This window comes from Rhinatrema bivittatum, chromosome 2 (genome assembly GCF_901001135.1).
Source record: "Rhinatrema bivittatum chromosome 2, aRhiBiv1.1, whole genome shotgun sequence".
Classification (NCBI taxonomy): Eukaryota; Metazoa; Chordata; class Amphibia; order Gymnophiona; family Rhinatrematidae; genus Rhinatrema; species Rhinatrema bivittatum.
The window spans coordinates 82370637-82383872 of record NC_042616.1 but is presented as its reverse complement, the minus strand read 5'-3'; the positions used below and the strand labels follow the sequence as shown (position 1 = coordinate 82383872).

Below are 13236 nucleotides of genomic sequence, written 5' to 3'. Positions count from 1 at the left end.
GTCTCCTCTTTTGAGGAGGAGAATCAGCATATCCAGAGAGACCATCTTGAACTTTTCTCGAGAGAAACTTGTTCATCGCCCTGAGGTAGATGATGGGGCATAAGCCACCGTTCCTTTTCAGAATTAGGAAATACCTTGAATAGAATCCTTGGCCCTGTTGGGGCAGAGGAACCAGTTCTACCATGCCTGCTGCGAGAAGGGCGGAAAGTTCAGTGTGAAGTATGACCTGCTGGGTAGACAAACCTCACAATGGTCATGGGGGAAAAGGTCCTTGAGAGCTGTCTGAAGTTGAGACAGTACCCCTGACATTATGGAGAGGACCCATCAGTCCGAAGGATGACTTCCCAGTGATGGGCAAATCCAATGAGCTTGCCTCCCACTGGGGGGATCCAGTGTCAGGGGTGCACTCTGACTCGTGCTCCCTCACCACCAGTCAAAAATCCATAGCCAGGGCTTGCTGGGGTGCTGGTTGGGGCCTGGCTGCTTGTTGTTGGCAAGGGCGGCCCCTGGAACTAGTGTGTGGTGTGTGAGCTCAGGAGGCTGGAGGATAAGTCCTCTGCCTATAGAAGGACTTCTGGGAACCTGGACGATTTTTGGGCTGAGGAAGACACATTGAAAGCACTAGCCGAAAGCTGTTGAAGGGTGTCATGGTGATCCTTCAATTACACTACCGCATCCCGGACCTTATCCTCAAAGAGGTTGTCATCTGTGCAGGGGAGATCAGCTAGCTTCTCCTGTATCTCTGGGGTAAAAGGTCAGCAGCTCTGAGCCAAGACATCCTACGGGCACCAATGCCCACTGCAGCTACGCGGGCTGCCGTTTCAAAGACATCGTAGGTGGATTACACCTGTTTGCCAGCCTCTAAACCCAGCAGGATGATAGAGAGCTTCTGTTGCGGCAGACCCTCTGCGAGGTCCTGGACTCGATTTCAGAGGTTCCAGTGCTACTGGGTCTTGTACAGCTGGTAGGTGGCATTACGGGTGACCAGCTTAGCACCCTGGAAGACCTTCCTGCCCAAGGCATCAAGCTCCCCATGTTCTTGCCCCGGGGAATGGGCAGAAGCATGGGTACAGGAGCGCCTGGATTTCATCAGGGTAGATTCCACAACCGACTGGTGGGGAAGGTGCCGCTTATCGAACCCCATGGTGTGCTGCACCAAATAGGTGGCATCTGCCTTCCTGTTAACAGGGGATATGAAGATCAGGTGTTCCCACATCCGGAGAAGATCCTTAAAGATGTCGTGGATAGAAACTGCCACGATTTCCTTAGGAGTGTCAAACTGAAGCACTTCCAGCATTTTGTGTCGCACATCCTCCTCCATAAGGAGCTGGAAAGGAATAGCCTTGGCCATGGCCTTGACAAACCCCATGAAGGAAAGGTCCTCAGGGGGAGACAGACGCCTTTCCCTCCAGTGAGGAAGGCTTGGAGAGGGGGGTCATCCAAATATTTGGATGAAGATTCCGAGGAATTATCCTCCCAAGGGTCATAAGGGCCTTCCCTCCTTACTAAAGCCAGTGTAGCATGGGCAAGGCCTGTGAGGGAACCCAGCCCTGGGCTCCCATGGCTTCAGAGGCATCTAGGGCACCACGGGAATTGATGGCTCCCCGGCATTGGGGGGACAGAGGGCCAGAGGAGGCTGGAGGACCTGGGCAATGGCTCAGGGAATCAAGGCCTTGGGAACCTGGTACCGATCGTGTCTTCCTCCTTGGAGGATCAGATGATAGGGATTGCTCCTGAGCAGGGCATCAGTGGCCGCTGGGGAAGACATCCAAACGCTCAAGCAGAAGTGCCAAAATAGACTGCGGAGGCTCTGACACCAGCATGGGGAACAGTGGCGTGGGTGGCTCGACGCTCCAAAGAGCTCCAAGCACCAAGGTCTGCACCCTGCGGTCCAACTCCTTCTGAAAGTCCGATGAGGCCAGGCCTGAGGGAGGGGATAAGGTGGTGCTGGCTCCTCCTCAGTCCTCCGAGGCGGCATGGTGCCCAACACAGATATCAGTGGGGAATGCCTGGGACTCCCGAGAATGGAGGATGGGGCCTCCAAGGAACAGGGTCTCTTCAGTGGTGGTACGGCATTCGCCAGGATCACACCGGAACTGGAGAAGTGCGCAGATGGCGACCAGTATATGCTTGCAGGACCTCCCATGGTGCTTTCCCCGGTTCCAAGGAGGAGGAGGATCCCGATGTCCTGGAAACTGGCGAGATCATGGAGGATTGTCACAGTTTCCACAATCCTTTAAGGAAATGGAAAGATGAGTGGCGAGATGGAGCATATCAAGGGGCTCCCCTCAACCCCCTGGCATTAATGGCTCTGACAGGTGTGGATGGAACAGACTTTTTAGAACCGAAAAGTTTCTCCATCTTATCAAGATGTGCACAACAGCACTTGGGGGTCATCTGGTCTCACAGCTGACACCCTCAGATGCCGTGTGAAGCCCCCAGGCAGAGGATACAAACTTCATGCGGATCCGTGATGGACATGGTCCACAGGCACTGGGGACACTGACAAAAGCCAAACGCCAAGGAAAAATATCAGACATGCAATCGATGACCAGCAGTCACCGGGAGGCGAAAGCCAGGACCGCAAGAAGCAGGAAAAAAAAGTTTCAACCTACTGCGCTGGGGAGCCACCGACCTCGAAGGGGGACCCAACAATGGAAACAGGAAAAAATGTTTCTTGCAAGAAAACAAGAGCAGAGCTCCACGAACTGAGAGGCAACTGCACCGTGGAAAAAGACTCAAGGGGGACCTCACAGTGGAATGCTGGGCATGCTCAGTGTGGTCAAAGCTTCTAGAAACTTTGACAAACGTTTTCTGTGCCAGGCTCCATCGGATGTCATCACCCGCATGTGAGGACTACGATCCTGCTTGTCCTAGGAGAACCAGCAGAATCTAAATCGGTATTTTGTCAAATGCCCTAATGATGGTGTCAAAGGTAGAAGGTGCTGAAATTTTTTCTAAACCCACTGAAACTGGTTGATAAGTGACTTTTAGGAAGACAATACTCTTAACTGAGATAGAACAAGAGCCTTAGTCACTTCTGCTAGAAACGAAAGAGAGGAGATAGGGTGGTAATTAGACAGAATGTCAGTATTAGCCTTATGAATGTTTGTTTCAGAGCTGCAATGGTGAATCATCTCACTGCTTACCAAATCAAGCTGGGTTTTGCAAACTTTAGGCAAAACAAACAGTATATGGTATTAGTCTTTGGTTTCAAATCATTACTTTTTCTCCATAATGGAAATGGCAATGAAAAATGAGCTATCCAAATTCTGAAGTATCAAAGCATCTCAAAAAAGGCAAGACACTCAGAGCCTAAGATTACAGAGCATTCTTCATCTGTTATAAATTGGTGGTATGAAAGCAAAAAATATGTAATGTTAAATTCCTTAGAGAACTTCAGCTGCTATATCTCTCAAACTTAGTTCTTGAGAAAATGAGACAACTGCTAAGATATCTGATGAGCCTGACAGACCTTCAGTTGTAACAGTATACTTTCCTCTCAGCAGAAGAGATTTTTTTTTATACATAAGGAATTTTTTTTAAACTTAAGGAATTACTGGAAGAATTGAATGGGTTCAACTTCTGAACTGTCAGTACTTGGCCCAACATTTATTACAATTGATGTAGATAAAAATCAACCATTTTTTCTATAATTACTATTTTTCACATTAAACAGATTTATATTAAAGTAGCTTTGCTAACAATTCAGCTGAAACATTACTAAGACAACATTTTTATTTCTAATTCCTCTACTGAAAGTTCTACCAGCTGAGCTTTAAATCAGCCTATTTACTTAAGCAAATCAATGTACTGCTGCTAGTGCTATCAGGATCCATAAAAAGCTGGAGCACATCATAACAGGTCATGGGAATGGCCACAATAAAATTGGAATACTCTTCATTATTAGCACTCATTAAAATATACAAAATTAAATCTTTGGCCACATGGAAGAGAGACCTACAACAATGGTGCACAAACTGGGAGGGGGATGTGAGCTATCTTTCACAGTGGGTGCAAACATTTCTTTTTTTAAAAAAGAGCAGGCCAGGAAATTAGCATGAGATGAGCAGTGGGCCAGGAGCAGCAGCAGTAAGGTAAAAGAGAAGAGTGAGACATTGGTGGGGGCTAGGGAGCAAGAGTTTGAGAGATCTGGGGGAGGAAGGCAAGAGAGTTTAATGGGGGTAGGCTTCAACCAAGTGTCTGGATGGAAAAGGGAGGAGGCCATAACGTGAAATGTTTGCTCATCACCAATCTAAAAAAAAAATCCAGAACAAGAGGAAGAGAGCCAAAAGAAATAGATATTCTGACAGATGTAGTTCGTATTACTGCGTCCTTTAACATCAAATGACACTTATTTGCTAATATACGACTTTGCTTCAACATTGGAGCTAACCAGAACTATCTCCATTCTCAACAGTCTGCAGCAGCCTAATGGCTCAGCAGGCATAAACTCACTCAACCCTCCAAATCGGAACACCTCTGGCTGAGCAGATGGGGGTCACCCCCTACACTCTTTACTGTCCCTACCAAGTACCCCCCTCCAGCCTAAAGAATTAGTCCACAGTCTGGGGTCCAATTTGATCCAATTCTATGACGACCCACATCAAAATAGTGAACCTCCTTCATGCACCTCCACCAGATCAGACAACTACGCAACTATCTCAGTTGCAACAACTTGATTTCAATCATTTATGCTCTAATCACCAGAGTAGATTACTGCAATTCTCTATTGAATGGTATCTCCAACTGGAGACCTTTACAACTTATGCAAAACAGAGCCAGGCTCTTGGCAGGCACCAAAACCTCAGACCAGGCCTATCCTATATAATCTACACTGGCTCCCATTAGAAGTCAGGATAAAATTCAAGAGCATCTGCTTCACTTTCAAATGTGTGAACAAACTGGCCGCAGGGTACCTCTCGTAGCTCCTGACACCGCACATCCCTTTGAGAGCACTCCATTTCTCACACATGGCCTTTCTCCCACTCCTCTTCTTGACCACTGCAAAACTGTCCAGTAAAAGGCAAAAAGCCTTTAGCTGTTATGCTCCCAAACTCTGGAATGAGGTTCCACAGCCCATTCGCCTTGAATTATACTACCTCACCTTCCATAAGAAAGTGAAAGCATGGCTGTTTAACCAAGACCTTCTTTCAATCTGATCAAACATAATACCATTCTCCACCACCGTGAACCCATACATTAAGGAAATTTAGTCTGTTGCTTGCATCGGTAGATCCATTCACATGGAGAAATATCCTTACATTTTGTTTTGTTCTGTACTGGCTTAACTATTCTTTAATCTCTACCTGATGACCTACCATAGGTTTGGGGATTCTCACCTACTGAATTATAGGCTTCAGAAGTCAGATTACCAATCAGTGCGAACCAAGATTTCTACTACATGACTGCATTAAGTGCTCTGTTTATTGTCCTTGCTCCTGTTTTTGTCTAGTTCTATTGATTCACTGTCTAGCGTTCTCTGATGAACATTGCTTTGAGAGATTTATGATGACCTGTACGGCGATTTATAAATATTCTTAAATACAACTTTATCATATTCTTCACAGGTAGGAGGTTTTTTCCTAATGTTACAGGTTTACAAACCCACTGTTTCAGAACACATGCAGTTTTATGCCTCAAACTATTTAAGCTTTTTCTTTTAAAGATGTATAAATTCAAACAAATTCAGAAGGCCAAGAAGAATAAAGTTGGTTTAAAAGTAACAGAGAAATAAGGTAACTTACATCAGAATTTTGTAAGGATTCCTTCACTCTGGGAGACTGAAAAAAAAAAAAGTAAAATTTGGCCATTATTGTTTGATATATGTAATACATCAAAACCTTAAGATTTCATTTTATTTCCATGGATGTGACAGTGATCTAACCTGAATTTTTAATGTGCACTAAGGGCCCAAAGAAATCAGATGCATTCAGAGTGCAGTTTCACCCCCAGTTGTGTGCATATTGTGTGCAAAGTTTTTAAATTTGATTTATATTCCATCTTTCAGACACTTCAAAGCATATTACATGCAACAAGTTTGTGTAAAAACAGTGTCCCTTTAGTGCTCTTGCATGGAATTTCCATGCAAACAAAAGCATTCTCTTACCTCCCAATGCAGAGAAGTGCGCTGGCTTCACTCCGGGTGTGCTTAATGCTGGAAAGTTTACTCCTGGTATGAGGTGGAGTAAAGTTTTCAGCTCTAGTGTCAGTCTATGGGCAGAAGCAGAGTTCTGCGGCCAGGACCTGTAATTAAGATTTATGCACACAAAGCATGTTTCTTGCAAATAAATATGATTTATATGCACAAAAAATGCTTTGTGCTGAAAACATTTTTGTATGTATAAATCATTTTACATCCACAAAACATGAGTTTTGTACGTACAAATCACGTCAGACTCCCCTCCACCCCGACTTAATGCGTGATCAGCCTGTGTTGAGTGCACATTTTAACTCTGGTTTGGGCACACATTTTCCAGTCAGGCTAATGCCTGATGTGGCATTAGCATGCCACATCAGGAGTTAACATCTTTTTAACCTGCGTGTTTAGAAACTGCACAGAGTTTCAGCACCCAGTTTTAACCCACACCTTATTACATCAGGTCCTAAGTTTGCTCCAGCAAAGGTTTAGAGATTTTTTCAATAATCAATTTCCATAAGACACTGCTCTGATAAAATGTTAGTATGGAAAAAGATTAAACAAAAATAGCCATATTTCCAGGAAAGTGTGTAATAGCAAAGCTTTCAATCAAAAAACTTCTGATAATTGTAGCTAAGTCACAAGAATGAAGCTCAATGTTTCAATGTTAACAGAACTCCAACACTGTCCAAGCTTTGCATTTTCCTATTTTAAATATATTTATCTACACATACACACAAAACTTGTAAACAGTTTTGTACTATCGTGACACCATATAGCCCTAAGACTGTGCTCATATTCTGTCACAGTATTTGTTGGATGCATAAACAGAACAGGTTTGTGTGTAAAAAAACAAAAAAAACCAACCAAACAAAATTTGTCTCAATACTGAATTTAAAAAAAGTCTGAATGAACAGTCTAAAATTATCATAAAAAGTAAATTAAGAAAAGTCATGGTCACAAACAAGCATGTACTGATAAAATGACTGGAGAACAGAAATGCTGTCTCGCAGCCATTATTCAAAGCAAGACCACCATGACTGAATTCTTTCAAACAAGTTTGCAAAGCTCTGGAACTGTGTTTCATCTTTTCCAGCATGAGGGAATCAAGAATGAGGGAGGATCCATTATGCAAGTAACCAAAGTTATTATACAAATGGAGAAGTTATTGCATATATAGAAACATTAAATTATTAGCTTTCAAGGTCCAAGTATTCCAAAGTGCATCATCTTTTCCACAGCTATGGTTTCAATAAGTTATGTTTGCCTTAAAAAAAGCTATTGAATTTTCCAATAGCTATAGCAGACGAGCCAATGCTAGAAATGTGAAAAATATAAGAGCTTAGGTATAGACTAAAAAGCAACAGACCTAAAAAATGAGGAAAAAAATAAATTCATTGCCATTGTGTCACTAGAAACAGAGCATCACTGGCATTTATATGAAGACTGCTCAAAGGTTCAGACTATAGAAAACATTCATCGCGTACCTAGTTTGGATTCAGATAGTAAGCTGAAAATATATTTACTGCTGCTGTATCCAATCTCCAATTTTGTCAGTAACTAATTGTAGATTTAAATGAAACCAAAAATACACAAATTCAAGCCATATCCCCATTCTGCTGAAGTCAGGTATGCAGTCTTCCATTTTTAGCCCTCTGCCATTCTGAGTAGAACATCTAAGTTTCTATATTTAACACTCAGCCCCTACCCCCTCCATTCCAACCTATTCCCTACTTCTCCCACTCCTGCACTTCCTATTATCTTCTGTACTAGGGTTTCCTAAACCTTTAGCCAATATGACCCCATTTTAGTACCTGAAAAGTCACATGACCCCAATGACCAAAATCACTCCATTTTCACCTTCACTGCATCCCACTGATTGTCTCTCAACCTCCACACCATCCTCTCCAGCATAACCCCTCAACTTCCACCCCTTCAGCTCCTTACATCCACCAGCTCATCTTTCAGCCCTTTTTGTATCCCCCAGATGAACCTCTATCACTTCCAAGTGCTTCTTATAACCCCCAACTTGATCTTACCTCCCTCTCACCCCATCCCTCATCAACACTCTCTCACCTCCCAACCTCCCCTCCAAGTCCCTCCCCCTTCCAGCTCCTGTATTACATCACCAGTCAATCTTTTTTCATCCCCCACCACAACCATTCCCTCTCCAGAGGATCTAACCCTCCTGCATCTGATCCCTCCCTTCAAACATCCCCCTAGGCCACGGATGAAAACTGGTGAGAAGAGGGTAGGCTGATGACAGGAGCAATTTGTTTCTCTTCTTGAGTAGGTTCAGTGCTTGGTGAGGAAAGAGGAGTTGTGACAATCTCCACAGGCCCATGCACACTCAGCTCTTTCCTCTCCTCATAGCTGGTCCTAAGCCAAACAGTCATCTCAAGCAGCAGCAGCAGCATTAGTACTGAAAAATCAGCACAGGACCTGTGAGCCAGTGAAAGTGCACAGGCCCTGCAGTGGCCCACGACCCCTTCTTGTGCGAGGATCAGGGCCTGTGCCCTGCACAGAAACTCATGTGAGGGCAGGACCACTGCAGGGCCTGTGAACGTATGCTGCTTTACAGGCCCCATGGTGACTTCCACTACTAATGCTGCTACTGGTACCTAAAGAATGCTGCCATCTGAGGCACTTGTGAATCCCATTTCCATCTGTCCCAAGCATGCTTATACTACCATGCTGTTTACTACCAATTTTACTGGTACACACAGCAGCCATGATCAGTGTATAAGCAAAATAAAGTCTTAATTCCTCTAAATTTCTCACCCCCCTACTTATGAGCTCAGGCCCTTGCATTTCTTTTTCTATGGAAAACATGAACTTGTATTTTATTGAAGCCTGTTAAACTACTGAATATTTCCATCAAATCCTCCCCTTTCCCTTCTTCCTTTCAGAAAGTACATTTTGATTTCCTTAAAGCCTATGTATGCAAGCCTTGTATTACTCTGGTAATCCTTGTAAATACAAGGCGTGCAACACATCCCCTGCATACATAGGCTTTAAGGAAATCTCCCTTCATTCTTTCAGTGTCTTTACAAAGGGGTGGCTTCCAGCATTGAACAAAGGATTTGAAGTGAGATCTCAGTGGCAAAATCGCTTCTTTTTCATACTTGTGATACCTCTCCTTATGTAACCAAGCAACTTATCTTGCCCTGTTGCTTTACTGCACTGACTAGCAACTTTGGGGGTCATCTGAGATGATGGCAGTCCAGAGTAAGGTTACCAACATGGCCCATAAACCCTTCAGAATGACTGAAGGACCTAAATCTGTATACTCTAGGGAAGAGGAGAGAGGGGGAACTCAAGCACCACAAACACTGAAGCAGCATTATCATCAGAAAAGGTGTTCTAGGACAAAGATAGCTCCAAAGAGGTAGGCAGAGAAGCAACATGTAAATATCCCTTTATAGAAAGTGTTGTGGATACCTACATCAGCTTTTGGTGGGGGCAAAAGCAGTATCAAAATTCAACAAACAATAAGCATAGAGGATCCTTCGTTGCAAGAAACTGACGGTACGGTCAGAAAGCGAGGTCTGTAGAAGAGAAGGAAAATGGGGGGCCATCATGTACAACTGTGTTTATGTTAACTCATAGGTAGAGCCCAGGTTTCCGACAGCAGATTTTTCAAGACTCTGCTGCAAGACTTAGCAAATTATGTGGCAGCTTCTTCAAAATTCTTTGGCAATTACGTGGAAATCTGCACAATTTTGTATAAAGTTTTTACCTCTGGTTATGTAAAAAAATACGTTTTTTTATTGAAAAACATTTGGATTGTTTTTAAACAAACTGTATTAAAAAAAGTGCCAAGTACAAAAACCAAGTATAAGTTACAAACAACTATGAAATGTCACTATTGCTTTGATCTGAAACAGTGCAATTATTTTTATATTTTTATGAGAAAGTCCTTGTTTGTCTTTCCAAGTATATGAACTTATATATGTAAAAGCATGCCCTCAACATCAGCAGTCAGTCATTACACAGAAAGATGTGCGCACGTATATTGGACACATGGTAGAGTCAAAAATGGGTTGATTAGCACAACATTTAAACTTGTCTGTAGTGGTATCAGTCATCAAGGCTTCTATGAATTGAACTGAATGCCCTCTCTGCCAGCTGTGAGGCACAGACAGCTACAGACTTCTAACACATCCAGATCCTTCCAAAAAGTCATACAGTAAGTACAAGAACCTTTGTATAAAGATGAAATTCTTGTAAAGGGGCATCATTCCATTCAGGAATTATATCAAAATCATCTGACTGCTTTCATTGTTCACTCCAACTTCACCTCTTCCCCCCCCCTTTCACATCAGGACAGGAAAGAGTAGGGTGGGGTGAACAGAAGGTTCCCTGAGGCTGTCTGCAAGGGGAGGGGCTGAGGCCAGTGTTGCCAATTTAGCTATTTTGTCACTAGATTTAGCAGCTTTTGAACACAGATTTCAGATCTGTGAATGAGACAAGGAGACAATTTAGCTACAAAATTTAGCGACTTTCTCACAACTCTAAAATTACCATTGGGTTCCTTACCTGTGGAGCATATCTGAAAGCAGAAAAGTGCAAATGAGTGAGACCTCTCTCTGGCTAGAGTGCTGCAGGAGATTGCAAGTGAGAGAACTCATCTGGCTAGTGTCATGCTGTCTTGGCTGGTTCTTCCCCTACCCACCTCAACACAGACAGTACGCCTTGGCTTGCAGGCTCTCTGTCCCTCCACCTGAACATACTGGGGGATTCAATGAGGTCACAAGGAGAAAGATCCGATCACAATTAGCAAAAATAAAAAGCAGGAACTGCATCTTTGTCATCCTATGCTTTGACAGATTGACAGCAGCAGAAAGAGCACAAGGCAAGGAGAAGGCTATGATTATATATCAATATACCTATATTTGCTATGCTGCTAGTGCATGAGACATCCTGCAAAGCACTCTCTCACTGAACATGGGATTCAGGGAAAGCAGAGTTGCTTACCTGTAATGGGTGTTCTCCCAGGACAGCAGGAAGTAGTCCTCACATATGGGTGACATCACTGGATAGAGCCCCATCACGGAAAACTGTCAGTTTCTAGAAGCTTTGACTGGCACACTGAGCATGCTCAGCATGTCATGATCCCTCGAGCCACAGGGGTCTCCCTTCAGTCTCGTTTGTAGCAATAGGTGCGAGCAAAAAATAAAACATTTCGGACCCAACTCCGCGGGTTGGCGGGTGGGTTTCATGAGGACATCATCTGGCTGTCCTGGGAGAACACCTGTTACAGGTAAGCAACTGCTTTCTCCCAGGACAGGCAGGAAGTAATCCTCACATAATGGTGATTAGCAAGCTACAGGCTGACTCATTTAATGGACCAACAGCACAGAACCTGTGCAACAGGCATAACTGGTGTGCTGTTGGGGAAAAATGAGGCAGCCCGAAATCACAGCAGGTTGGATGAGGAAGGAGTTGGGATTATACTGGAAATAAGTTCTTTAAGACAGATTGGCCAAAGGCTGAATCTTGGCATCCTTGTCCAAGCAGTAATGGGCTGCAAATGTGTGAAGACAGGTCCATGTTGCAGCTTTACAGATCTCAGCAATCGGTACCGAACGATTGTGAGTTACTGAGGTCGACATTGCTCTGAGTGCCCCTTCACTCGTCCCTGGAGAGGAAGGCTTGTTTTGTCATAGCAGAATTCAATACAGTCTGCTAGCCAATTAGAGAAAGTTTGTTTGCCTACTGCAACTCCTGGTTTGTTTTTATCAAAAGAAACAGAGTTGGGTAGATTTCCTGTAAACTGCACTACAGTCTAAATAAAAAGTGCACGTTTACAGTCCAAAGTGTGTAAAACTCTCACCTTGGTGAGAGAGGTCTTGGGAAAAATGTGGGCAAGACTATAGACTGATTCAAGTGGAAGTCTGTAACTACCTTGGGAAGGAATTTAGGGTGAGTTCAGAGGATCACTCAGTCATGAAGGAACCTTGTATAGGGTGAGTATGTAACAAGTGCTTGTAACTCACTAACCCTTCGGGCATATGTAATAGCTACTAGGAAAAGGACTTTCCATGTAAGAAATTTAACATTGCAGGAATCTATAGGCTCAAACGGGGAGCACATGAGCCTTGTAAGTACTACATTTAGGTCCCATTCAGTGACTGGTGGCCGTAAAGGGGGCTTAAGTTGTAAGACCCCTCATAAATCTATTTACTAGGGGTTGTGTTTTAACTGGGGCATCCCCTACTCCCTTGTGGTATGCTGAGATGGCAATCAGGTGTACCCTCACCGATGAGGTTTGGAGACCAGAGTCTGAAAGGTACCAGAGTCTAGTAACGATGGAGTGGGGCAGGAAAAAGGGTCTACGTCTTTTTGTGTGCACCATATGGTAAATCTATTCCACTTATAACGATATGATTTACGTGTGGAAGGCTTTCATGAAGCTATGAGCACTTGAGACATCAGATGAAAGATCGAGCGGTTGAAGGATCAAGCTTTCAACATCCAAGCTGTGAGGGATAGGGCCTGAAGGTTTGGATGGCGTAATCTGCCTTGGTTCTGAGTTATGAGAGTGGGTGTTGTGCCCAGGCGAATTGGGTTGTTTGATCGAGAGGCCGAGAAGTATGCAGAACCACACTTGTCGAAGCCAATATGGGGCTATGAGTATCATTGACCCTTTGTCCTGTTGTAGCTTCACGAGAGTCTTGGCTATAAGCGGTATTGGGGGATACCCAAGGACACCATCCTGAATTTTTCTTTTCGCAGAAATCTGTTGAGATTGTGGAGGTCTAAGATGGGACGGAGGCCACCTGTTTTCTTTGGAATGAAAAAATAGCGGGAGTAGAACCCTCTGCCCTGCTGTGCTCAGGGAACAGGTTCCATGGCCCTGGCGCCCAGAAGGGTGGACAGTTCTGACTCAAAGAGCTGTGTGATCTTTTTGCATTCACAGTGGAGTGGACGGTGAATCCTGGGGTATTGTGAGAAAGTTTAAACTGTATCCCTGTGATATGATGGAAATAACCCAGTAGTCTGTGGTGATGTTGAGTCAATTGGTGAGAATGAGATGAACCCGATCTACTGGCAAATCAGATTTTGGATTTGTGGAGGGGCTGTTCTCTGGAAAG

At 44.0% G+C, this 13236-nt stretch overlaps 1 protein-coding gene across 5 annotated transcripts in view; it reads right to left on the bottom strand.

Moving 5' to 3' along the window:
- The window catches only part of OXSR1 (oxidative stress responsive kinase 1), a 330066-nt gene that overhangs the window by 78805 nt on the left and 238025 nt on the right, over positions 1 to 13236 (bottom strand). For 3 of the 5 annotated variants that reach the window (XM_029588383.1, XM_029588379.1, XM_029588380.1), the window contains exon 12: positions 5748 to 5783. The exons of the other annotated variants lie outside the window; for them this stretch is intronic. In XM_029588383.1, the coding sequence (XP_029444243.1) occupies positions 5748 to 5783 (36 nt within the window). The remainder of the gene's footprint in view (positions 1 to 5747; positions 5784 to 13236) is intronic. 5 annotated transcript variants of the gene reach the window in all.